The 25,039-nt window shown below is 41.5% G+C and overlaps 17 protein-coding genes across 17 annotated transcripts; 6 read left to right on the plus strand and 11 right to left on the minus strand.

Moving 5' to 3' along the window:
- Positions 1-551: 551 nt before the first annotated feature.
- On the minus strand, positions 552-1,379 carry NESG_00754 (uncharacterized protein; the record flags this gene model as incomplete). Its single annotated transcript, XM_053048398.1, has 1 exon — positions 552-1,379. The coding sequence occupies one exon, from the start codon at positions 1,377-1,379 to the stop codon at positions 552-554; it is 828 nt and encodes a 275-aa protein (XP_052905158.1).
- A 499-nt stretch (positions 1,380-1,878) lies between these two features.
- NESG_00755 (uncharacterized protein) lies at positions 1,879-3,723 on the minus strand (the record flags this gene model as incomplete). Its single annotated transcript, XM_053048399.1, has 1 exon — positions 1,879-3,723. One exon carries the CDS (start codon positions 3,721-3,723, stop codon positions 1,879-1,881), a length of 1,845 nt encoding a protein of 614 aa, XP_052905159.1.
- A 310-nt stretch (positions 3,724-4,033) lies between these two features.
- NESG_00756 (uncharacterized protein) lies at positions 4,034-4,618 on the minus strand (the record flags this gene model as incomplete). The annotated part of the gene is made up of 1 exon (XM_053048400.1): positions 4,034-4,618. One exon carries the CDS (start codon positions 4,616-4,618, stop codon positions 4,034-4,036), a length of 585 nt encoding a protein of 194 aa, XP_052905160.1.
- Positions 4,619-5,052: 434 nt separating this feature from the next.
- Positions 5,053-5,649, minus strand: NESG_00757 (uncharacterized protein; the record flags this gene model as incomplete). Its single annotated transcript, XM_053048401.1, has 1 exon — positions 5,053-5,649. One exon carries the CDS (start codon positions 5,647-5,649, stop codon positions 5,053-5,055), a length of 597 nt encoding a protein of 198 aa, XP_052905161.1.
- A 25-nt stretch (positions 5,650-5,674) lies between these two features.
- Positions 5,675-7,048, plus strand: NESG_00758 (6-phosphogluconate dehydrogenase (decarboxylating); the record flags this gene model as incomplete). The annotated part of the gene is made up of 1 exon (XM_053048402.1): positions 5,675-7,048. The coding sequence occupies one exon, from the start codon at positions 5,675-5,677 to the stop codon at positions 7,046-7,048; it is 1,374 nt and encodes a 457-aa protein (XP_052905162.1).
- Positions 7,049-7,474: 426 nt separating this feature from the next.
- Positions 7,475-8,557, minus strand: NESG_00759 (uncharacterized protein; the record flags this gene model as incomplete). The annotated part of the gene is made up of 1 exon (XM_053048403.1): positions 7,475-8,557. The coding sequence occupies one exon, from the start codon at positions 8,555-8,557 to the stop codon at positions 7,475-7,477; it is 1,083 nt and encodes a 360-aa protein (XP_052905163.1).
- Positions 8,558-8,895: 338 nt separating this feature from the next.
- On the minus strand, positions 8,896-10,989 carry NESG_00760 (uncharacterized protein; the record flags this gene model as incomplete). Its single annotated transcript, XM_053048404.1, has 1 exon — positions 8,896-10,989. One exon carries the CDS (start codon positions 10,987-10,989, stop codon positions 8,896-8,898), a length of 2,094 nt encoding a protein of 697 aa, XP_052905164.1.
- Positions 10,990-11,722: 733 nt separating this feature from the next.
- On the plus strand, positions 11,723-13,174 carry NESG_00761 (uncharacterized protein; the record flags this gene model as incomplete). The annotated part of the gene is made up of 1 exon (XM_053048405.1): positions 11,723-13,174. One exon carries the CDS (start codon positions 11,723-11,725, stop codon positions 13,172-13,174), a length of 1,452 nt encoding a protein of 483 aa, XP_052905165.1.
- Positions 13,143-13,433, plus strand: NESG_00762 (uncharacterized protein; the record flags this gene model as incomplete). The annotated part of the gene is made up of 1 exon (XM_053048406.1): positions 13,143-13,433. One exon carries the CDS (start codon positions 13,143-13,145, stop codon positions 13,431-13,433), a length of 291 nt encoding a protein of 96 aa, XP_052905166.1.
- Positions 13,434-13,978: 545 nt separating this feature from the next.
- Positions 13,979-15,034, minus strand: NESG_00763 (uncharacterized protein; the record flags this gene model as incomplete). Its single annotated transcript, XM_053048407.1, has 1 exon — positions 13,979-15,034. The coding sequence occupies one exon, from the start codon at positions 15,032-15,034 to the stop codon at positions 13,979-13,981; it is 1,056 nt and encodes a 351-aa protein (XP_052905167.1).
- Positions 15,035-15,047: 13 nt separating this feature from the next.
- NESG_00764 (uncharacterized protein) lies at positions 15,048-15,647 on the plus strand (the record flags this gene model as incomplete). The annotated part of the gene is made up of 1 exon (XM_053048408.1): positions 15,048-15,647. One exon carries the CDS (start codon positions 15,048-15,050, stop codon positions 15,645-15,647), a length of 600 nt encoding a protein of 199 aa, XP_052905168.1.
- A 147-nt stretch (positions 15,648-15,794) lies between these two features.
- Positions 15,795-17,240, plus strand: NESG_00765 (uncharacterized protein; the record flags this gene model as incomplete). The annotated part of the gene is made up of 1 exon (XM_053048409.1): positions 15,795-17,240. The coding sequence occupies one exon, from the start codon at positions 15,795-15,797 to the stop codon at positions 17,238-17,240; it is 1,446 nt and encodes a 481-aa protein (XP_052905169.1).
- A 76-nt stretch (positions 17,241-17,316) lies between these two features.
- NESG_00766 (uncharacterized protein) lies at positions 17,317-19,134 on the minus strand (the record flags this gene model as incomplete). Its single annotated transcript, XM_053048410.1, has 1 exon — positions 17,317-19,134. One exon carries the CDS (start codon positions 19,132-19,134, stop codon positions 17,317-17,319), a length of 1,818 nt encoding a protein of 605 aa, XP_052905170.1.
- A 34-nt stretch (positions 19,135-19,168) lies between these two features.
- NESG_00767 (uncharacterized protein) lies at positions 19,169-20,263 on the plus strand (the record flags this gene model as incomplete). Its single annotated transcript, XM_053048411.1, has 1 exon — positions 19,169-20,263. One exon carries the CDS (start codon positions 19,169-19,171, stop codon positions 20,261-20,263), a length of 1,095 nt encoding a protein of 364 aa, XP_052905171.1.
- A 461-nt stretch (positions 20,264-20,724) lies between these two features.
- On the minus strand, positions 20,725-22,134 carry NESG_00768 (uncharacterized protein; the record flags this gene model as incomplete). The annotated part of the gene is made up of 1 exon (XM_053048412.1): positions 20,725-22,134. The coding sequence occupies one exon, from the start codon at positions 22,132-22,134 to the stop codon at positions 20,725-20,727; it is 1,410 nt and encodes a 469-aa protein (XP_052905172.1).
- Positions 22,135-22,787: 653 nt separating this feature from the next.
- On the minus strand, positions 22,788-23,327 carry NESG_00769 (uncharacterized protein; the record flags this gene model as incomplete). Its single annotated transcript, XM_053048413.1, has 1 exon — positions 22,788-23,327. One exon carries the CDS (start codon positions 23,325-23,327, stop codon positions 22,788-22,790), a length of 540 nt encoding a protein of 179 aa, XP_052905173.1.
- An 827-nt stretch (positions 23,328-24,154) lies between these two features.
- On the minus strand, positions 24,155-25,030 carry NESG_00770 (uncharacterized protein; the record flags this gene model as incomplete). Its single annotated transcript, XM_053048414.1, has 1 exon — positions 24,155-25,030. One exon carries the CDS (start codon positions 25,028-25,030, stop codon positions 24,155-24,157), a length of 876 nt encoding a protein of 291 aa, XP_052905174.1.
- Between the last annotated feature and the right edge of the window lie 9 nt (positions 25,031-25,039).

The raw sequence follows: 25,039 nt of genomic DNA on the forward strand, positions 1-25,039 counted from the left end.
CCGCGTCTATCAGATTTAATATTTTCAGACACCAGATATCTGTGCATAATTCATGCAGTCTCGTATAAAGAAGGCACCAGGTACAGCAGGAATATAATAAAGAAAACAAATATATAATAAGACCATGGAAGAAACAAAAAAATAACCAAATGGAAAGGGAGTATTTAAATGCACAAATACACATATAAACAACTATGGGTATTTAGATAGGCATATACTGGCTGTTATATTTAGTCAGATATCCTAGTATTCAGCCTCTCTTGGCAGCATCATAGTCACTAGGCATATTCCAGTTGTAGCCTAAATAGACCATACTGAAGCAGAAAAAACTATCTGAAATATCCAAGAATAACTGAAGATAATAAAATACCCTGTAGGGTGAATAACTTGTAGACAGCCATTTATTCATTGAATAGTCATCTTATAATGAACGCGCACTCATTATAGACTCTGCGCCAGTTTAAATAACTAAATACCAAACTACACATGAACACATCCATCCAGAGCGAATAATTAGCAGATGCACCAGAAACGAACAACCACTTGCTTCTTCATCTGTACTTGTCAGGGATTGGTGAGTTCATGGCACTCCCTGAAATTATCTCACTAATTGCATTATCCACATCCCCATGGTGCTTTATCAGCAGCTTTATGTTTGACCCAACATCCGTAAATCCGCACTCCTTCATGTACTCCACCTGCTTTCTATACTCCAATATAGGATTGAAGTTGTACTTTCCCCAGGGGTTGGGGACAGGCTGACCCGACGGCTTTGCAGTTGCAGAACCTTCCTTGAATGTGGTTCTGTCTCTTTCCTCGGCAAGCATGGCGCTTGGGTCCTTTTGCGTTTTAAGCATCCCCCTGAGCATATTAAAACCACCTGGGATGGTCTCTAGCTTGGCCATTGCTATGTCAAGGTTCTTCATTTGCGTGTTCATGTACTCCGGGTCATCTGCTATCTTTGACATCTGCTCCATCATCTCTGAGCTTTCCATTAGCTTTTTCAGCTCTGGATTCTCGTTTTTCAGCTCTGGCAGCATCTCCAGCAAACCCTTCATTATGTCCGGATTACTGAAGACTTTCTTCATGGCAGGGTCCCTCATTCCAGTATTTTCCACCTCTGGTTTATACACTATATCTATCTCTGTTCCTTCTTTGTCTATCTTGCTAGCATATATGACAGAACCATCAGAGACACCAAGGGAACTGAGAGTCTTTCCCGGGTCATTCAAGGCAGATCCTTTATGGATTAATCGTATCTTGCCCTTATCTATACGTATTCTGTCTGATATTTTCTGCCTAAGAACATCGAGCGTATCATCCAGGGATACCTCAAATTCAATTACTTCTTGCATATATTCCACGACCACCTTGTGCATTCAGAAGAGTAAGCAAGAAAATAACAATAAGAAACAAAAACTATTTATTGGTAATTCCATGGCAACAGAACCCAATTACAATACAGGACCGAAGAGACCAATGAGAGCAGAAAGCTAGCAAAGAAGGAGATGCCCATGCGCCAATAAAAATGCCGGATAGTTCGTTGGCTGAAAATAGAGCCTTCCAAGAAGACTATAGCAAGAAGGAATTTTGAACAAATGAAAATCCATGGTGCGATTTCTCCTTTGGAAGATCGATTTGCCAGATCTTCTTACTTTCTGAAAATGAAATCCGCAAATAGAAATGCGTTAGGCCTTATTGTGCAATATCTCAGGCTAAGATTGAAGGCTCCAAAGTGAAGAGATACAAGTGCATGTACTGTCCTTGCTACTCCATGGCAGGGTGCAGTTTACAAAGAGAGAATAATCACAAATAGCACGCCCTGCTTATTAACAGAATAATTCACTGGATTATTAATCTTATAAGTATTTATTTGTGCTACAACTGGTTTGATATCTCCCTTGCCTCCTGCAGTGCCTCTAGTTTTATTTTTAGTACTTTCCTTCTTTCTTGTATTTTTTCATCTTCCTTCAAAAGATCTTTCATATTTGCCTTTGTGCACAGGCTCTGGATTAGCTTGCTTTGCAGCAGATCCATTGTACTCTGCACTACTTCCGTTATGATTATCTTTGGAACTTGCTCTATCACGCCCATTTTAAAGCTGTCGAGATACTTTGTTATTCTATGCCTTAAAGTGTCTATACATGTGTAGCTACTCGCTCCTGTGTGGTCTTTTTTTTTGCAGCTTACATCAGCAGCCTCTAACTTGTCGCTGCCCTGGACACTAACTAAGCCACTGCTGTGGCAGCTGCTTCCTGCGCACCTGTCATTGCCATGGCACGCACTGCCCTCTCGGATATAGACTGTGTTCCACTTTATATACGCCTTGATTAAGTCACTTGCAGAGCGCACTCTTTCCTTCAAGACCCCCATTGCCACTCGGCTTATTTCTTCCTTTAGGGCGGCAAATCTTCGCAGGGCGGGTACCTCTTCAAGCGCCTCTTCTGCTATGCCTTGCATCTCCATGCATATCTTGGAGCACATGCTGATGCAGTGCGGATATATTTTGTCGCCTGCCAGGTGCATAAAGTGCCGCAGAATTGGCACTCCATTCACGCCAAAGACGCCCGACATGTTATGCAGGATATTCCTTATTTCTTGGTCGCTGGCTGTAAACATTGGGACTTCCTCTATGATCTCTGGGAACAGCACATCCACAGCGTACGATATCTTGGCTCCATTGAGTATTTCCTTTGAGATATTATTGGATCTGTTGTACCCTGATATTCTTAGGTCTATTGCCTGATTAAAGGCTGTAATTGCCTGGATTATTATCTGCTCGTTGCTTTCATTTGAATTTGCCCCTAGGCCATCTAACTCTTGCGACACCTGTGTGATTATGTAGGATATTCTGTCTTGCAAATACGGCGCGCTTTTTCTAATTCTCTCCTGGAGCACTTCGTGCAGCCGGGTCATCAAGTACGGTACTCCGCAATATGCACTGTTTGCACTGTATGCAGGGTGTGCTGAAAAGTACTCTTTTTCCTTGCGAATTGCATGCGGTATGTCTACCATCGCCTGGATATCCTTCTCCCCTCGGCATATCACAGGGACGTACCCTAGCTTAAGGGGAATAATTTTCCCCTGGAGAATTTGCCTTAAGTCTGTCCCTGGGTCCATCAGATCCACCTTTGTAAGAACGCACAGTGTTCTGGTGTAGTCTGGGTCTGCCTCTCGCGCAATCATCAGGGCGTCAGAGCTGGATATGTCTGTTGTGCTGGGCGTGACTGCTAGAATAATTGTGTTTGCATTAGTCACATACGACTTCACTATTTCATGTATCTTTTCTATTATGCCGTCTGGCTGATTTTTTGTCTGCACTTTTATTATTCCAGGCAGGTCTATTAGAGTCAAAGGAAGGGCATTTCTGCTGTAGATGCGCAGTAAAATGGGAATGGCAGACACATCTGTCTTATTTGGCAGGAGCCTATCTGTCTCGTGGGTTATTTCTGCCTCAATTTCGGATGGAGTGAATGTTTTCCCTGGATGGTGCCCGAAAGAGCAGTACGCGTCCTCTTGCGATGGGATTATCTGTATGATAAGGGGCCTTCGGGTTACCATTCCAGTGCCTCTTGGTAGAATTTGGTGTCCTACGATATTTTCAAGTATGCTGCTTTTTCCTGCACTTTGCGACCCCACCACAACAATCTGCGGTATATTGATTGGGTTTTGGATGTGCGTGCAGAGTTCATGTAGTCTATTTACTCTTTCAATTAGCCCCATATACAAAAATATACAAAAATATTAAATAATATTAAAGAGGGTTATTTTGTTAATTATGGCTAGCTTTTTAATATCTTCGCATGAAACCCACATGAGTCGAGTGAGATTTGTGTGCTTGTGTGACTTCTTGTTATATTATTTTGGGTTCTTGCAAAACTACCAAATATCTGGATTTTCCGTGTTTTTGATATTTTGCATTTTTATCAAAACCCTTCACTTTATCATGCTATATATAATTTCTGCAGCCTTTTTATATTTTGCAGGCGTAAAATAGATATGCTCTGGGTGATATTCTGGCTAAAGCAGCATTCTATAGGGCCATTCCCCATGCCCCTCCTATTACCATTCCTATAAGCACTTGGTACACATAGTGGTGCTTATAAAGCACTCTTCCTACGGGAATAAGAATGACAGCTGCACTTAGTGCATAATACTTAGTTCTCCATAATTTGCATATTAAATATCCAGATACAAAGCTGTGGCTGCTGGGCGTGCCTGCATTGCTAAGGTACCTACGCTTTATCTGGGACAGGCTCTGTGGGATGCTGAAGACATCCAGGGCAGGCTGGGTTTTTAGCCGTGTATTTACGTGTGTAGGAAATGCTTTTATGCCGGACATACTGAATAGACTAGGAATTGGCGCACTTTCTGTCCATCCCTTTGGTATAGTGTACTCCTTCACTACTGCAGGTCTGTCTCCATTGAATGGATACTTTGCTAGGACACTCATTATGCAGCACCCGAAATATTTCCAGAAAAAGGCCGTAGAAGATGGAATGGGGTATTTCTTGCTTCTACAGAAGAGCATGCCGTGTATAAACAGAAGAACAAGGATGCCGTATGGCGCTTCTGATGAAATCACGTCCAAAATATCCATATTAATTACAAATTCCATTAGAATATTAATTGCAAATAGTATGCAGAAATGTACACAGTGAATATAGTGGATATTTTCTAATATATTGCTGCATTTATTAAAATGATCGTATTGTGGGTATATTGGGTTATATAAGTGTCATTTTCTTGTAAGTAAATAAGAGCCAAATAGATTGTAAGTTTAGAAAAATACCAGAGAGTGACTTTATTGAAGAACAGTTAAATTCGCGTATATTGGTATAGTACATTCTTTTTCTATACTTGATGGTTAGAGAGTGGTTTCTTCGCATATAAATGCATATCTGCGTTAGTACTGACTATGATGCGCACACTATCTGATATTGTGTGCTTTAAGTGGATCTGTGCATCTTTTTAATCTTTTCCATCTATTGCAAATTTAAAACGTGTTTCTGTATGATTTTATCTTGAATATTTCTGAAGGGTTTCATTTTTTTATTTATATAGGGAAGACTTGAAGCTTCTGGAGAGCTCTTCAATATCTTCTTTGTTGAATTCTGCTGAGTGCATTTCTTGCTTGGTTTTCTTAATGGGCGGTGTGGCAATCACTCTCAACTGTGGTAGAATGTCCTTTTCATCATCGCTTCCAAACAGATCCCTTGTTAGAAGGTTTGCTGTCTCCGAGTCAGGTTTTAGAATGCCTCTCACCGACATATCTTGGAATTGAAGTATTTCCTCTTCTTTCTTCCTAAACCACTCGTCATCTACACTTTGATCAAATGGATTCTCTGGCTGTTCATGAGGCATACCTCCTTCTACTTTTTTATTTTCTTTCGCATGCACTGCTTCTCCCTTGAATATTTCTGAGAAAAATGTCTTCCTTGGGGCTGCTGCAGGGACTTTTTTAGTTGTCTTTTTCTTCGCCTCCTTTGACGGGTCCTGCGGTACCCCGGGATTTCCGTGTATTTCCAGCAGCATTTCTATTCTTTTCTTCTGTGTTTGATACTCTTTCTTTGTGAAGTCTTTTATCTGCGGGGCATCAAACTCGAACATGTCATTATTCTCTTCTGGATACGCGTCTCTTTCCGACATGAAAATTGAAAATATTTATGTTTGCATGGATATTGGCGTAATTGGTCTGGGCGTAATGGGAGAGAACCTAATTGAAAATATTCTGAGCAGGGGGTACACTGTAGGAATATACAACAGAACAGCACATAAGACGCACACTTTCATAAAAAGACTAGGGACAGAAGCAGCCCGTGGGTTTGAGAGTCTGCATGAGATGGTGAGTAGCCTAAAGAGTCCCCGAGTAATTTTAATTATGGTGAAGGCCGGAGAGGCCATCGACCAATTTATGAAGACCCTGCTAGAACAAATTGAACCAAAGGATGTGGTGATTGATGGAGGAAATTCCAACTACCATGACACAGTCAGAAGGTGCGCCCTCTATGAAGGAAAGTGCCTGTTCATAGGGTGCGGGATATCAGGAGGTGAAGAAGGCGCCAGAAATGGGCCTTCTATTATGCCAGGAGGACATGCAGATGGATGGCCAGTTGTCTCAGAGCTGCTGCAAAGTATTTCTGCAATTGGAGTAAACAACAAGCCGTGCTGCAACTGGATTGGTGCATCAGGAAGCGGGCATCTTGTGAAAACAGTGCACAATGGGATAGAATATGCAGAAATGCAAATACTTTCTGACTTCTACCAGATCTTCCGGGGAGAGTTGCAGCCTGACAAGATTCGCAGTATTTTCGAAAGCTGGAGAAGTGAAGGCTCTAATGGATTCCTGATTGATGCGGCTGTGGATATCTTGCAGAAGAAAGAGAATGGCCAGCACATAATTGACTTAATCGTCGATAAGTCAGAGCAGAAGGGCACTGGGAAGTGGACAGCCATTGAGTCAATTAATGAAAATGTCTGTGCGCCTGTAATTGTTGAGGCTGTGAATGCAAGAATTCTGTCGGGAAAGAAAAGTGAAAGGGTTCTTTCTTCTGGGATTCTACCAAGTGGTGCTGATGTAGCAGAGAGCATACTGGATGTGATCACTATAGATGACATGAGAAAGGGATTTATGCTTTGCCGAGCCATCTCATACATCCAAGGCTTGAATTTAATTAAAACCATTTCAGACCAAAACACCTGGAACATCTCACTGAAGCTTCTGTGCGAAGTTTGGAGCAATGGGTGCATAATTAGGAGTGACTTCCTAAAGACACTTTCAAGAATCTCAGAGAGTGAAGTGCTTTTCTCTTCTGCAGAGTTCATTGAGATTGCAAGTGAAGGCATTGCGCCTCTTAGGCAAATAGTAGCACGTGCTGTGCAGATGGGAATAAGCATTCCATGCATTACATCAGCACTCAGCCACTATGACGCCCTCAGAACAAAGGAATCTTCTGGGAATATGATCCAAGCACTGCGAGACTACTTTGGAGCACACACTTTGCAGCTCTCTGGGTCTTCTGAGTACATGCACATCACATGGAAATAAACCAAAGGGATCCTGTAATTTACAGAGCACAGAAACCAGCAGCAAAAGCTAAATTAACTTGTTTTTCACTTTCTGCAAGACACAAAGACACTTTATCCTTAAACAGTCAGAGTACTGCATGACTCAGCAAGACAGCAGAGCACTGTACAGCACTTTTATTCGAAAATAAGATAAAGTATAAATGGCCTCTTCAAGAAAAGTGAAGAGAAGTGAAAGGCACTCCCCTGGCAGGAAAAGAATGAAAATAGGCACAGGCCCATAAAGAACATCAAAGTTTATTCGATCTATTTGTTATCCTGGATATTTCACAAGTAATTTCTTCCAATAAATAGGGCATAACTGCGGTGTGTTTAATTACAATGATATTCAAATGTGCATAGATCCTGGGGCACTTCATAGTCTATAGTGTCCCCTGCAGGCAGTCTCTCATATACAGCAAAATGCCTTTAGAACCCTCTTCCAGAAAGGCTTCTTTTTTACTATTTCTTCATCTAAACTATCATCTGAGACGCTTTCTGTGTACCCCTTAAAGACATGCTCCCATTCAAAAACGCCATCATCCAGTAGGCCGTGGTTCTGCAGGGCGTCATCAAAAAGGCTTGTTAAATACTGGTAGTCTGGCACTGTGTCGAAGTTCAAAGTGTTCACATAGTTGAAATATTCAATCATACTGGCTCCCCCAGGAAGATCTTTTGTGACTTCTTCAAGCTTTAAATTTTTCTTCATTTCCCCGATTATCCGGCACTTCTCCCGCTTTGACTCCTTCAGGCCCTGCCACGGAAGTTTTCCCTTGCACAGGTACAGAATAATGTAGCCAATTGACTCTAAGTCATCCCTTCGGCTGAGCTCATTTCCCTTGTGTGCATTCACTGATGCATACCGCGGGGTGCCTGTGAGTTTCTTTCCTCCGGATGTGGCTATGTGCTGGCCGTATTTTATGAAATCCTTTGCCATCCCCAAGTCAATCAAGTAGATCTTCTTTGGGTCCCTTCCAATGAGGAAGTTATCTGGCTTTAAGTCTCTGTGGACATATCCTATGTCGTGCATTTGCTTTATAAGCTGGATCATTTTCTTCGCCAGAATGAATATTGTCTTTGCACAGAATGTTCTATTCCGGATGGCCAGCATATCCTCAATGCTCATGCCAAGATATTCCATGACTAGATGTCTGTACGCCTCAGACTGTCCAAAGCACTCAATCCTTGGGAACCCTTCTGCCCCATTGAGCTTCTTATATACGGTGTACTCGTTCTCCAGCTGGGAGTATCTTACATCCGATGCTATTTCTATTTTAATCGCCACTTTCTTTGTGCTTTCTATGGCGTGCCCCTCGAATACAATGCCAAAGCTGCCTTGTCCAATCTTCTCACTCAAAATATATCCACCAATTATTTCTCCAGGCTGTGGTAGCTTGTACTCTGGTCTTGCTCTTTTAATTTGCGAGATATGGGAGTCTTCTTTTATTCTTTCTTTTTCTGCCAGATTCTTTGTCTCTTCGATGTTTACCATAATTTAAAAGCTTTTTCTTCCGAGCATTAAAAGACGCACAGAATAATACAAAAAAAATAGCACACAGATTATTCAGCAAATGATAGCTGAGATAACACGAAAACACAAAAACAACAATATAATCAGAAAATAAATTCAGACTCCATGAATATCCCACACAAATCTGAATATCCCGAATAATATATCTTTATCCTCTGCAGAACCCAGGCCTGTCATATTCTAGATGCATAAATATATACAGACGCCCTAGGAGGAAACAAAAAGGAATAGTTGGTTTAATTTTAGATAAACCAGAATGAAGAAAATCTTATAAATTCATGCAGAAAGTGCTATTTATTCTATGCAGTGTAGATATTCCACCAGTCCCCAAATAACTTGTACCCAGGCATGTTCTCTATTGCACCAGAATATCCGTATGTGATTGGGGCAAAGTAAATAAAGCAGGCGGTCACCAGAAGGGCATATGTATATGCAAAGAGCTTTCTTTTCTCTGCAAGGATTGCAATCCCAAGAAGACCGAAGAAGAGACAGGGGAGGTAGTGGTGCAAGTAAAGTATCCTGGTGACCATGAGAAATGGAAGGTAATGGAAGGCCCATCCGCCAAGTAATATGTACATCCTGCCAGACCGCCTTGTATTATACTTATTCAGGGTTTTAATTTTTCTTGTAAGACCCAGCAGGAAATATCCGAAAAGAATGCACAGTGAGAGAGTGCCTGCGTACCACGTGAAAATATTCCCTACCATGGCGAATCTGGGGACTACTCCATCCCATCTGTTCAGTTTCAGCCACTTTTTTGGCAGCAGCCATTCCAATGGAAGTGATCCAAAGGTGTCTTTTCCATCGTCCTTCAGGCTATTATTTGCAGTGTTCATGGAGACATTCAGCTCAACAGCACTTCGAATGAACTCAAAGAAGTTGAGTGCCTTAGGGGGCATGGACTGACTGATGCCTTCATCAGATCTATTCATTTCTATGTTCCAGACAGATCCACTTCCCTTTTCTGGTGTGCACAGAATTTCTCCCTGCTGGTGTCCCCAGGCTGGGAGTTTATTCCCGGTGTATTTAAGGTAGCAGTTATACTGCGTGCTTTTTATGTAAAAGTGTGTGGTTAGTGGGTGGAATGCGTCTTCATTCTGGACTGGCTCAAAGTGGAAGACTGCATTTGAGAGGACTGAATTATTCATCTCTTCATTAGACATGCACATGACTTTCTTTGCATCTTCTGGGATTGCATATTTCTCATGGAGTTCTGTCTCTGGGTCTGAAGATGTTCTGGCATCTATTTCATTTACAGTGAGATAAGTATTTGTCTCTATGTGGTGCATGACTAAGTCTTCATTGCTGTTTACTTTCCCAGCATCTGTGCCTACTTTAAGAATTCTCCAGTGATTGTTGCTGTCTTTATGCGGATACGAAGTCACTTGTTGCCCTCCAATTGGATATCTGTCAATGTGGGAGTGCAAGAGTCCTGTGCCCAATCTATTATTCCGGATGGTCACTTTATTTCCGTACAGCAGGTCAATGTCATTCTCCAGGACCTCATTATTATGGAGGAAGGATTGAAAGCGACTGCTCATTTCACCATCCCCAGGGCCTGATCTGTTAAGAACCCAGAAGTGCACATAGAAGGTAAACATGTACACGCACACAGGAATGACTATTAAGGTGACCGCAAGCCTGTAGAACAAAGAGAAAAAAGCTGTTCTTCTTTTCCGAATTTCCTGCAGGAGAATGTACACAGCAAAAATACCCACGTGTGCAACAGTCAAGAAACCCACCCACTTCACACTCATTGCACAGCCAATCGATACACCTAGGCACACTAGGTCTCCCCCAATGCGCTCAACCCGATGGTTCTGCATGACAATCCTAGCCAGAAAGACTTCTGACAGGCATATGAAAAAGACCAAGAAGGAGTCAAGCAGGATTAGCCTGGAGACACTCACTAAAGCATTTTCAAAGACAAGCCCAAGAGAGACACAAATTGATGCACTCCTCGGTATAAGAAGGGTCCGGAGTATAATGTACCCGCAAACAGGCACAGCAGACCCAAAGAGACAATGGAATATGCGCATTCCCACATAGTCCACATCTTCCGTGTATGCATCCCCACTTGAAAATGCAAATGACTTGTTCATGCCCACAATCCACCCACTCAGTGCAGTAAGAAGCTTGCCCAAGGGAGGGTGTACATCAAAGAAGAACTCCCTGTTCAAGTAGTGCCCTGCAAATTTCCCAAAATGAGCCTCATCCCAAAGAACAAACCCGCCCCTTTCAATCCGGAACATGCGCACAACAAGAGAGACCAAAAAAATGAACACACAGTCCAAATATAAAGAAGATATCTTCTTTTTCTTTCTTGTGTACTTTTCTTGCTCCTGGATCTTTGTAGTTTTGAAGAGCCCTTTCTTCAATCTTTCCACTTCCATTAGGAAACAAACAAATGTCAATCTAAAAATATCCTAATATTTTAATATACTCAGAATGTTCCACAGGATGTATCCTTAAACTATGCGCACTGCACCATGCAAGTCTCCATGGGGCTGTGAATTATTTCTAAAATAAGGTTTTTAGGTGCGGAATACATAAAAATCCTTTTTTAAAATTCTTTAGGTGCCTGCTAAGCAAAAGAGAAAGAGAGTTTCCGGGTAGAAGACCTTGCAGCACCCCAGAGCGCATAAATGGAAATATCAGGGAATATCAGATTGGCAGACGCAGTGTAGACTAGAATAGCGTACAAACTCAATATTGAAGTACATCTGTCATTTTGACAATTATTCTTAATATTCTTTATATTGATTCCCATGGACACACATAACCTGTATTATAGCCGAAATAAAGTTAAATTATTTCAGAATCATGGACACCCATAAGACACATAAGAAAATACATGATATACAGTATATATGCACAAGAGAATCAATTAAGCAAAATCCTTGATTTTCGTGCTGATAGAACATAAGATGAATGCCTTTTAATTTAATACACAAAGGATAAATCATTTCTGATATGTGTGAGTTATTAGTGTATTACTGCTACTGAGGGAAGTATACTAGTTCTGGGTGAAATCCTGCAGAAATATGGTAGATATGTCTAAGTGGGTTTATTCGCATAATGTAATCTATTTAATTACATTATATATTGATTTATTTTGGCTCTTGTATGAAGATTGCAATGATCAGTGATTTCTTTGCGCCTCGTCTGGGGGGTGTTGAGAATCATATACTGAACTTAAGCAAGGAGTTGCATAAGCTAGGGCACACAATCATTATTATAACGAATTCCACATCCGATGTCTGCGGGATACATTATGTAAGCGGATTTAAGACGTACTACTTGAATTTGTTCTCTTTGTTCAGTGGGAGTATTTTTCCTACAATTATATGCAGTGCTGGCCCTATTGTAAGCATACTCCTGGAAGAGAAGGTGGATATAGTGCACGGCCACCAATGCAGCACACTTCCCATTGAAGGCATCCTGCACAGCAAAATACTCGGAATTCCCACGTGCTTCACAAACCACTCTCTTGTAAAAGTACAGTCACTTGGTGGAATAGTCACTGAGACCATGTTCCAATTAGGAGTCAGAACTGCCGACAGAATTATATGTGTCTCTGAGGCCTCAAAGGAAAACACAGCAGAGAGACTTGATATAAGCAGGAACAGAATCACAGTTATCCCGAATGCAGTTACAGAAGAGTTCAAGCCAAATGAGATACAGGAAGATGCAGACACCTACAGAAGAAGTAACCATAAAAAATGCATGGAAAAGAAAGAGTGCACAGAAGAGGAAATAGCGCAGGAGAATAATGTAAATGTGCAGTGCCCAATGAAGGATGCTATAAGCAGCCAGTATGATCTGGATAAGTTTCACAGAATAATTCAAATACGAAAGGAATGTGGTTGGGTCTCTGGGGAGATAGTTATTGCAGTGGTGAGTCGGCTCACTCGCAGAAAAGGCGCTGACCTGCTGGCTTCCCTTCTTCCGTCCATCTGCAAGATAGATGACCGCGTGAGAGTTTTAATTGCAGGTGATGGGGACAAGAAAGAACTTCTTGAGCACACCGTCGAGAAGCACAAGCTAAAGGAAAAAGTGAAATTTCTTGGGGGGGTGCACCCGTCGATTGTAAACAGTGTGCTAAACCAGTCAGACCTATTCTTGAACACTTCACTCACAGACGCCTTCTGCATCTCCATAATAGAAGCTGCTGCATGCGGTCTGTACGTTGTGAGCACGGATGTGGATGGAATATCTGAAGTGCTTCCGAAGGACATGGTGACTCTTGTCCCTCCTGTCTTTCACGGCATCCTTCGGGGAATAGAGTCTGCTCTCCCAAGGATCCGCACGTACGACAAAGTAGTCTCCCATAGAAGAGTGCACTCAATGTATAAATGGTCTTTGGTTGCATCAAAAACAGACCAAGTATACAGAAGCATTTTTCGCAGGAAAGAGACAGCAGCACTGCAGAGAGTGTGGGACAGCCTGCAAGAAATGTATTCTAGACAGTGCGCCAGAGTCTCTATCATTTTCAGTGGGCTTCTGTTGGTAAATTATGTGATTATTTTTACTTTGGTCTTCTTCTATGAAAGTAGAAAAAGACACACGAAAGTTTAACACATCAATGTATAAGTTAACTGGATTTGATCACATCCGGATAAAGCACACCTTGAATGCCCAGACCTTTAAGAGAATCTTTCAGAGATACAAAATAGTAGAGCACTCTGCGTTTACAGAGCTAGTGCTTCATGGAACAGCTGAGGAGCTGGAAAGTGAGCGTAAAAAGATAGAAAAAGTCGTTGTGCAGATGCAAAGAATCATGGCTGCCATGGGAAGAGTGTCTCTAATCTGGGAAGAGGGCGAATCCGTTATCTAGTAATATATCTTGCCCATAGCCCAAGTTTATTTTTCTATTGCAACCGCACGGCATAAATAGAAATAAATAGCATTCTCTAACCAGACACTCCAGTACTTCTGGGAATCACTTTTTAACTGCAGCAAGAATAACTGCCGCTAGTGCATGCTGTACATACAGCTGAAATTACGACAGTTCAGCAAACTTTCATAAAAATGCAATAACGTAAGTGGAAAGTCAAGTGGCATGTTATAAATGAATAGATAAGAATTAGTGTGCTTCTATGCGTGTTTTGTGCAGTTCCAAGGGATTTCTGCATAACCAGATTCTCTCAGTATGCAAATACAAAAGTGCCCGTAATGTTTCTAGTTATGCAGATTATGGTATACAAGAGGGCAGTGGTAGATAAGATAGCAGATAACTTTATGAATTTATGCTGATTATTCTGGTTATATCTGGCTATTTTGATAAGATTCTGTCAGTTACTTTAATCCACCCAGAAACTGTCTTCTACTTGCTAAATAGTGAAATATTAGGAATTCAGGCTATATTTATACTGCAGTAATTTATTTCTGTATTGGGCGAATGTATCTCTCAAAGACACTTTCCACACTGTCTGCAATGATCCCGCATACGCCAAGACGTAGTTGCTCTTCAATTTTTACAAACTCAGAGTTTCCTTTGCCGTATGTTATAAGGGAAAGGCCCTTCTCTCTTATCATCTTTACAATATGAAGATTATTCAAGACCTCCTCTACTTCTGTCACTATCCCAGGCAGTCTCTGGGTCTCAGCATATTTTACACTTTCTTCAGTGAGTTTTTCCACCAAGAACAGCACACTCTGGGTGTGTTTCCTGAGCTCAGTGCAGACTTCCTGGCTGAATGAGCTATACACAATCTCCCTGCCTTTTCCATGCTCTGCTACCACATCCAAAACAGCTTTGCACCATATTTCTGCTGAAATATTCTGCTGCTCGAATTTCACCTCTACATTCAAGCCAATTTCAGTAGAGCACAATAGCTCAGAGAGCAGAAGAACTCCTTGCTGAAGAAGCTCAGATGAATGAATTCTATCGATCTGCATGCCATTCAAGGACAGGTCATGATGCACAAACACCACTTCATCTAGGCTTAACTGCACATCTATCTCAGCCATTTTCAAAAACTTCCCACATGCCAGGATAGCTGCAACTGTATTCTCCCCAAGCGCATGCCCATTTCCCATCCCCCGGTGCCCAATAAACTGCACCTCCCCATAGCTTCGGATTATATCAGGCGTGTGCATCTGCATATCCTCCTTAATACTGCCATTATCGCCTGAATTATCTATATCCCCACAGTCTTTTGTTTTTTCGCATATGACTGCATCTATCTTTTCATTGCTTTTATTACACCCTTCAGTATTGCACATCCAACTTTGATGTTTACACGTAAATTTACTATTTGTAGTGGTTTCATAGCAGAAGCAAGTTCTTTCATCCACACTATTCCCGCAAAATACCATACTCTCATTTTTCTGGATATTATTTTTATCTATGCCGCCATTCTTGCATTCTGTAATTTCTGAGTCATTTGCATTTTTCCCGGGAAGTAATTTCTCCTTGTGTTTATTATGTGGCATTGACAAATATTTTATGTTTGAGCTAATTAAAAGAACGGGAAGAAGTATTGAAATGCTTTCTAAATCGGAAGTGCGGTATATTGGCACACTTTCCGCATACGACGAAGCAAGGGGCACGATTACCCTCTCGAAAGTGCGGTCGTTTGGATCGGAGAACAGGAGTGCGCCCGTGAAGATACACCACGGCACACAAATATACGAATATATTGTATTTAAGCTGGAAAATATACAAAGCATACGGCACAATAACGAGTGGGTCTCCATAATAGACGGCTCCCCAGTGGAAGTTCCTCCGTGCCCAAGTGCTCCCTTGGAAGACCGCACTCCACAGAACTCTCAGGTAATATACGGAACAGGGCCCAGAGAGACAGACGCACTAGAATCCACTTCGCACAAACACAGTAGGAGTTCATTCTACAGGTACAACAAATATTCTGGATTTGGAGCAAATAGAAGCAGAGACAGAGGGTCTTTAACGAAAGGCATTGTAGTGCCAGATGAAGAGTACGACTTCGTACAGAATAACAAAGAGATGGAAAAGAACAGAGAGAAGCACGCTGTAGAGTACAATAATACATATGATCCAGACTTCTTCTTTGACTCTCTGAAGTAAAACAAAGAATGCGCACAGGCAAACAAAACAGCACACGAGAGACGCACAGGAAATATATCTGTAGAAGATACGCCTGTATCAAAGCCATGCGCAAAAGTGCTTTAAAGTGTATCTATTTAAAGAGAAAAAATTTGCCCATGCAAGTTTATGACAGAACAAAAGAAAAGACAACTAAATACGTTTGCCGATGAGCATACAGATGTATCCACTGGGATATTAAACCAGAAACAGGAAGAAAAAGAAGGCGAGAGCGTGCAGAAGATAAAAGAGCAAGCCCTCACTGATGAAATACAGCAGAATGCAGGAGAGCAGGAGAGCGAAGAGGATGAGGAGTTGAACATGGACGAAGTCATTGAACTTCCAAATGAAATACCAACAAACTCCAGTCTTATTGCAGGAGTGCTTGTGGTAGATGAGAAGGGAGGAGAGGCTGATTTGGCAGAATCCTTCGATGCCATGGGCCTGGGAGAAGACATTCTTAAGGGAATCTTCTCTCTTGGCTTTGATAAGCCGTCTCCCATCCAGATGACAGCCATTATCCCCTTGCTTAAAGGAAGGGACTTGAGGGCACAGGCACAGAGTGGAACAGGAAAGACAGCTGCCTTCGGAATTGCATCCCTCCAGTCAGTTGACCAGAGATTAAAGGAGCTGCAGGTTATCATTATGGAGACAACAAGAGAACTTGCCATACAGACATGCTCAGTGCTCCAGGGAATTGGGTCCTCCACAAACATCTGCGTAGAGGCAATCTACGGAGGAGTCAGAATTTCAGAGTCCTTGGATAAAGTAAAGAAGAGACCCCAGATTCTGGTGGGCACCCCAGGAAGACTGCTGCACTTGATAGAAATGAAGCAGCTAAATTTGAATCATGTGAAACTGTTCATTCTTGATGAGGCTGATGAGATGCTTAAGAAGGGCTTTTTGGAGTCCATCAACTTACTGTACAATAAAATACCGAACAAGCAGATTCAGGTGGGTCTGTTCTCGGCTACATGGAGTAAGGAGGAGCAGGAAATCACAGCACAGATTCTTAATGACCCAGTGATCATCTCTCTTAAGGACGAAGATCAGACCTTGAAGGGAATTAAGCAGTACTATGTGAACGTAGGGGACAAGAGAGGAGCCTCTGTGGACATGACTAAGTTTGAAGTACTTTGCGATTTGTACGATAGAGGATCCATCTCCCAGTCTGTCATATTCTGCAACAAGGTGGAGAGAGCCATCAACATTCAGAAGAACATGATAGAAAGAGGATTTGAGTGCGAGATCTTCCACAGTGAACTTCCTCAGGAGGTGCGTAATGATGTCATGAAGAGATTCGCAGAGGGTAAGTGCAGAACCCTCGTCTCCTCAGGACTTCTTGCCCGTGGAGTTGACGTGCAGACACTCAGTGTGGTAATTAACTTTGACGTCCCACAGGAGAAGGAAATAGAGAACTATATTCACAGAATTGGAAGAGCAGGAAGATACGGTAGAAAAGGAACTGCCATTAACCTTGTCTCTGCTGATGACATGGAGATGATCAAGAAGTACGAGAAGCACTACAATACAACAATTATTCCCCTGCCAAGCAACATAGTTGAGTCTCTTTAATAAAGATTAAATTTCAATAAAGCTTTTGGCAAAATCACCGCCTACTTTCCCTAAACAAGATGGAATATTTATTCTATTACATGTGCGATGCATTTGCTACTTCCCGGTGGCTGTCATTCTGCAGGTCCTTCAGGATGCTTTCCTTTTCTTCAAGTATCCCTTGGGACACCATCTTTGCCACAGTCAGGCGCACTTGCGGGATTGCATCCACAGCAAGGTCTGCCAGATTTCTTGCCAGAAGTTTTTGCACGCGGCGCGGCCAGAGGGTCTGCAGAACCCGGCCCAAGGCAGTGGCATATGCAATCCTGTGGGCATAGTGTGTGCTGCCCTTCAGGAACTCCAGAGACGCAAGCATCTCGTTGCAGACCCAGCTGGCCCCAAAGCTAATTGATATTTCAGCAAGAATTGTGGCTGCCTCCTTTCTGACAAGCCATATTGGATCAACAAACATCCTGAAGAAAGGCTCCTTCAGATACTCATAGAAGTACTGCTTGTCCATCTGCCGGGAGAGTGAAGAGATGCTTTTCAAAACAGCAGTGCGTGTCCTCCAGTCAGCACTCTTTAAGTCGTTTATCACAGGGCTCAGGGCGTCTGTAATGGCACCTGCCCCAAGCTTCTTGTAAAGTGTCTTTAGCTTGCTGATGGTTTCTATCTTTGTATTCTGGTCTTCATCTGCTAGAAGTCTTTTGATGATTGGGGAGACAAAGAGCTCCATGTCTTCCTTTGTTATGATTTCAGAGACAGCTGAAAGTATTCCTGGGACTATTTCCCTTACATCTGGGGACCTGTCGCACGAGGCTCTGTCTATGATGTAGAGAATTTTATTCTTTGTCTGCGGTGCCTCCTTTAATATTTCTGGCGTTCTTTTAATAATGCTTTTCCTGACTTCGTCCTCTCTGTCATCAACTAGCCTGTCAATGCACTTTAAGACTGCTGCATTTTTGTCCTGCAGAAGTTGCTCGCTGTCTGGGGCACTTTCTTCTGATGGGCGGTGCTGGTCTGTTAGCTCTGAAAACCCACTTATTCTGTGCCTCTGCGGGTATGCTGGGGGAATATGCCGTACAGTCTGTGAATAATCTGCATGGACCTCGTTCATATGCAGTATCACATCCTTGATAATCTGCGTGGAGCTGCTTCTGACTTTCCAGCTGTTGTCAGTAGATGCTATTTTGAAGGCGTTCATGGTAAACTGCGAGTTTTCTTGTGTTTTGTCCAGAAGCAGCAGCGGGTAGATGAAAAAGCTTCTCACTGTGTCATCTGTGTCTAGCAAGGCTACATCCACAATCTGCTTAATCTCTGGCTCAGTGCAGAAATACAAAATGATCTCCCCGGATGAAAAACACTTTCTTCTTACAATTGGAAGCGGGTCTACTTGAAGTGCCTTGAAAAGGTCTTTTAGCTTCCTGAGGTGAATATTACTCGGTACTTCTACTAGAAACTTTCTGAGTAGAGAAATGGCAGATATTCTGTGCATCACAAATTTACTTCCCCCTAGACGGCATATAAACTCTTCTATGCCGTATATCTCATGGTCCACTCTTCCTTCTCTCCCTAATAATACACCTTCTATGAGGGAATTTGTAGCTAGCTCTCGGATCCTGTCATCTCGTGTCAGAAATATTTCCTTGTACAGCGTGTACAGTGGCTTTATTTCCTGCAGTATTTCCTTTGCTATTCGCTCTAGCTGCCTAACAATAGGCACCTTGGACTCTTCATTTGTGTCTAGAATGGTTTTCACAAATGGAATTAAATACTGCACTGTGTATATAGATCCAATCTCCTTGGATATTTTGTATAAGCTATTGATACTTTCCTCCCTTAGCTTTGCATTTGATGACTGCATTTTCTCGATTTCCTTCTCAATTTCATCGTAGCTTACAGTATCTCTTGGCATAACACCCCACAAAATAAAAATAGAAAATATACGCATGGGTATTATTTCTGGAGAAGTTGTGCAGAGAGAGGTGGCTGGTGGGATTGGGTGGTCAATGTGCCAGAATGAAAAAGTGTTGTGCCTTGGGATGGAGGGTGATTTAATTATATACGACTTGGCGAGTTTGCAAGTAATGAAAAAAATAGAAACAAGAAGTGACCCACAGCGCACTCTATGCATGGTGGAGCACAAAGGGGAAAATATTGCAAAACCAGAAGAGAATAATAATATCACGGAGGAGAACATAAAAAGCAGTTTACAGGAAAGTACAGATGATATGCCGTATAGTGTTGATAGAAGGCATGATGGTGAAGTGATCAGAAGATGTGAGTTTATGGGGAAGAGTGATATCCTGGGAGTGGGATATTTCAGTGGAGTCTGTGATATTATAAATACATCAACTGGAGAGGCACTTGACCGGCTGGAAGGGGATGACACAGAGGTGAAGAGTGTTGCATTCAGTGAGTGTGGTAGATTTGGGTTCAGCACAAGGCAGGGAAGTCTCTGGGTCTGGGCACTGAATGATGAAGCCACCTGGGAAATAGAGGAGATCATTGAGTACAGTGAGAATGATGTGAAGAGCATACTGTGGCACAGGAATAGCCTGATTTCAGTTGGGTATAGCAATGAGATTGTTGTGTACAGCAGGTGGGAGGACGATATATGCGATGTAAAGTGGGAGATACAGAGTATATTTAAGGCAGATGCATGCGTCTGGGATATTGCAGTTGTAGATGGAGATACTTCTTACATGGCAGCTGTAACACAGAGCGGTCTCCTGAAGATACTCACAAAAAGTGGCGAAGCTGCATGGGAAGAGGCCTCAGAGCATAAAGTGTCTGAGTACCCAATTATATCCGTGTGCTGTGGAGTGGGTGATGGAAAGGCATGTTTTGCAATGATCGTAGACAGACGCCGTCTGGCTCTTTACGCCATGGATGGTTCTCTGATTGAAGAGACTCCTCTTCTAACAGAGTATGATGAGCCTGTGGACATACTTTTCTCAAAGGAAACTTCTTCATTTATAGTTCTCTCCTACCAAATCAAGTGCCAAATGAAGAGCACCATTATTAGGTGCATCAAAGTGTAATTTTCTCTTTTACTAAGATTCCCTGTACAGTGCATAGTGCACTATCTAGTAGTCATCTACATGAATATTAGATTTACAGAAAATTAAAATATATCCAAATATTTCTATTTTAAAGTTGTCTCTGAACACTTTTTGCAAAAAATATCAAGAAAATAAATCAGAATAAATTTACTTTTATGAAGACCCCTAAGAAAATTGATTTCTCATTGGATAAATCATAGTCATATGCATGTACACTGATTTTCTCTAGAATGAGATAATTATCTCCGAATATAGTACCCCTTCTTAATTAATATTATTTCTGCCATAAAATAATAAGACTCTGCATTTATTAAACTTTTCTATTCTGTGTGCACTCAAGAATAAATTTGCAAATATTCAAGAAGAAATGCATAAATTCCACTTTGGAGATATGTGCAAGTGCAGAGCATAAAAGACAATGACTATCTTCTAGACACATTTTAATTCCGTGATGCAGAGGTATTTGGTTCAGTGACTGTTATGGCTTCGTACTCATGCATGAATTCATTAATGGCAATAAGCGAAATAGCCCATATCCTGGTTATAGAAGGCAAGTTAGTGCGCACGTGCAAGTTAATATATGGTCTGTCACCACCATCTATTCTTTCTACTTCTACGTTGTACTTCTTAATTCTGTACCAGATATAGTGATAGTTCTCAAAATATGTCCACATGTTGCCTGTTCCATCATCTTCTACTGCGGATACTAGCGTGAATGCAGAAAGCATATCCAAAACTATCTCTCTGTAGTCTCCTTGAATGTGTGGCAGCAAGTCTGTATTCCTGCAGTATGTGCACGAAACCAGCTTATTCTTGTGGTTTGCAGGCAGGCCAGATACATGCCTTCCAATGTGGTTTGCATTTCTCTCACTGTAGGATACATCTGTGTTGTAGCTAAGCGAGCTAATTAAGTGGCTTATTCTCTCTTTGCCTGGGCAGTCCTCCTGGACTACAATCCTTTGCAAGGCCACCAGTGGTCTAGTTGCGCCCTGGAATCTTCCGTTGTTCATAATGTACTCTGCCATTAGAACATCAAGCATCCACTCAAAGGTGCCTTCTTTTCCAAAGCGTTCCATGTCATTTTGGCTGCAGTTGTTTCCATTAATATCACACTCCAGTCTCAAGGGACTCTTTTGTATCTCTGCTAGTTCGCACTTTAAATTCTTGCTGTTTTCTGGGTTTTTGTATGCTTCCGACAAGAATCCAAGTATTTCCTCTCTGTTTTCCATGCGGGCTGGTAGTAGGTAGTGTAAATTATTCTCTAGGATTTCTGAGACTGAGAGATCTGGTTCAATGCGGCACTGATTTACCAAGTTCTGTATAAAGGTCTCTGGTCCATCAATGGATCTAAGAATGGGCGCTGCACTGTACAAAACCTCACGCACTTTATTTTCATTGCAAATAATTTCATTGCGGTTCATTCTAACAAACTTGTCAAGCACCCTAGAAGGAACTGAGTAATTATTTCTTGAAAGTATGGATAATTTCATAGTGTTGTACTCGCTGTTTATGGTGAACCCACTCTTCTTCTCATCATTCATTTTCATCATAATTTGAAAGAGCTCGTCCTTTATGTCTGCTGTCTCTTCCTGGATTTTCTTCTTTATCCTGCTGAACTCCTTTATTTCCTCCTTCTCCAGCTCGCGGATTCGCATCAGGTTGTAGTCAATCTGTGCCTCAATGTCTCTGTAAAAAGCACTTGATTTAAGTGTGGTTTGGTATCTGAGGGAAATGAATTCTTTTCTTCTTGCGGATATGTCGCTTATAGATTTCTCAAGTGGGGCACAAAGTGCAACGGCAATCATGCACGAAATACCTGCTACTTTTAATATATGATATTTTAGAGCCATTCTGTCAGGGGATAAAAAATAAAGAAACAGGTATTTTTGCCTAAAGTAGAAATATACTGTATATGGACATACACCAACTGCCATAACTGAACATTAAGCATAAAATAGATATTATATTTTTGTCTATTGAGATATGTGTATGTACCATATTTCTATTCAGGAATGCACTAGTGTTGGCGTGTGCATTGCATTACAGCTCAATCAACTATTCGGGACATACATGCCTGTAACTGCTTTTCCATGCAAAAATGAATTTTAGTTTTCAGGAAGTTAATATTTAAGCTAAGATGGTGCGCAGGCAGCATAAGCTGGTCCTTTGCACAAGTACATCTTAGACAGATAGAGCACACTGCAGTTGCATAGTGTGTGCACAGCAAGAATATTTTCGCGCAAAAGACAAAAACACTTCAGAGCATGAAAGAAAAAAATATCCACAGGGCTACATAGCTATATAAAGATGCAGTGAATGTGGACCCAAATAACAATAATAGAAAATATAGATTCGGGCTGATTAAGGCAGTGCCCTTTCCTTGTGCAGTATAGTATTGTGTGGTTGCAGGGTGGCTGGTTTAGCAGGAGGTGTTTGAGGGATACTGTGCGAAGATGTTTAACACAAAAACTTTGTAGCCAGCTACAAATTTATTTAATGGCAACTAAACTGAATTTTGGGATGGTTTCTGAGTCTTTTGTCTTCCTTTTCTGTGTGGTCCATATCTTGACCTTTTTGGGGTGTAGGGATGCGCTACTGAGACTTCTACTTCCGTGCTCAGAGCGCCTTCCTGTTTTATAACCTCAATCTGGCCAAGTGCGATGTTCCTCTGCGACTCCGTCTCAAACTCCAAAAAGGCGTACTTCTTTTCGCTTTTCGCGGAAGTCTTGACAATAACGCCTTTAGAGTGCACCTTTTTAACCAACTCAGAGAGACTTTCCTCAGTCACCCCCAAAGACAGATTGCCAAGAAAAACCTTATACTTGTGGTTTGAATGCTCTGACTGCTCCTCCTTTGGGGCTGGCTTCCCAATAGATTCCAGATACATTAAAACACGCAGGCCCTGTATTTGAAGGTCCCCAGATGCCACAGTGCTTGCGTCCTCTTCTTTACTATATTCAACAAGAACTTTTTTCTCTTCTGTGGCATCCTCCGGGCTAGATTTACTATGTAATTTTACTGCAAGACTTAGGTTAGATATCATACTTACATTTTCCTCATGTTCAGAAACACGAACCAATTTTATAATCACATAACTTACATTTCACCTGTATTCCTTAGCGAGTCTACAATATCAAATATTGTAAATGACTTTGGAATATCCTCAATAATTATTGTTTTGCACGATTTACTACTTGGCATTGCAAGGGGTATAAAAAAATAAATATTTATAGTTTTCCAGGCAGATTCCTAAAAAAAAGAAACTGTTTTGGCATGTGAAAACCATAAATGTATATAACTCCCTACTAGTAGCTGAAATTAAAGTGCAAACTGCCTGGCACTGTGAATTTACTTAGATTATTTCTGATATATCACACCGTTTTATGTGTACTTGTATATGCAAATGCACATAGTGGCAATTTACAGCATGCGAGTGCACTATTCTTATTTCTGTGTGTCTGTTGTATGGCTTGACTTGAGTTCTATTCAAGTGATTCTGAATGTGTACAGAGTAAATTGCATATTCTCTAGGATATTTGCAGCACATCTATAATATGCTCCTTACTAATGTATTTAGTTCTTTATTCATACGGTGCGCTTATAGCTTATTTCTCCACTAATTATTCATCGTCCGATAAATTTGATATTTTAAGTTATATATTGGCTGTCTTCATGCATTGTGTTATTTTTGAATATCTTTGTAAGTTTCATGCAGCTTGAAATTATAAACTAATTCGGGTTATTCAAGAAAGTAAGGTTATAAAGACAATATTTACTGCAAACAGCACTTACTGTGTGCCTCTACAGATTAAGTCACTTACAAGAATATTTGTATTTATTATGCAGTTTATGGCACTTTTTTGGTCTCTTCTATTTAATACAAAGAGCATCCTTAAGCGTACTCTGTAAATCCCTATATCGCATGGACCCGCTGAAGGACCAGTATAAGATATCTCCCGTTCTGTCTTTGTTTGTTTCCCCACCAATGTTCTTTGTGTGGGTTATTACCATTCTTGCAGATGCTGCCTGGCTCTCTTCCTCTGTTGGGTCGTATAGGCAGTTTCCATTTACAACCGCACAGGAGACAGTCGTAGGATAGAACTGCACAAGGTCCTTTATGCTTTTGGAAATTCTGTGTGGCTTGTTCTGGTGGTATATCTCCTCCTCCACAGTAATCCCCATGAGTGTCTTGTATATTCCTTCTGTGAGTATCTCTAATATACCGCCTTTGTCATGGAATACAGAAATGTCAAGTTTTATGCTAATTACAGCCACCTTCGGAATAATTGACAGCGTCTCCAAGGGAAGTATTTTCGACCGGTTGAATATTTTATCTAGTTCCTGTTGTATATACTTTTCATTGCAGTGTATTGTGAGAATGCCTTGCTTAGGCTTCTCTTGCTGTGGTCTTTTGATCTCGACAGCACAGTATATCATGGCAGCTGACGAATAGAATATATTCTTCCCCAGGGCCAGATACTTTCGCAAAAGCATTCCTTCGTTTCCAGCAGCCACACTAATAGATCTCTCCTGGTTTGTGTCCCTTCCATCTGTTCTGCTGCTTATACCTGGGGTGCCCGTTATTTTCTCTCTATTAATTGTGTAGTGCAAAGTGTTATTATCCCAACCGCAAGTGCTTCCATTTTGCACACCACCAGAGGCATCAGACTCTCTTCTGCCACTTTGCTCGCGTGCAGTGCCGTGCCCCTTTTCACATGTATTTTCACTTGTTTCTTTGTAATACATTGTATAAAT

The sequence above is a fragment of the Nematocida ausubeli genome, assembly GCF_000738915.1.
Source record: "Nematocida ausubeli strain ERTm6 chromosome Unknown supercont2.2, whole genome shotgun sequence".
NCBI classification, from domain to species: Eukaryota; Fungi; Microsporidia; genus Nematocida; species Nematocida ausubeli.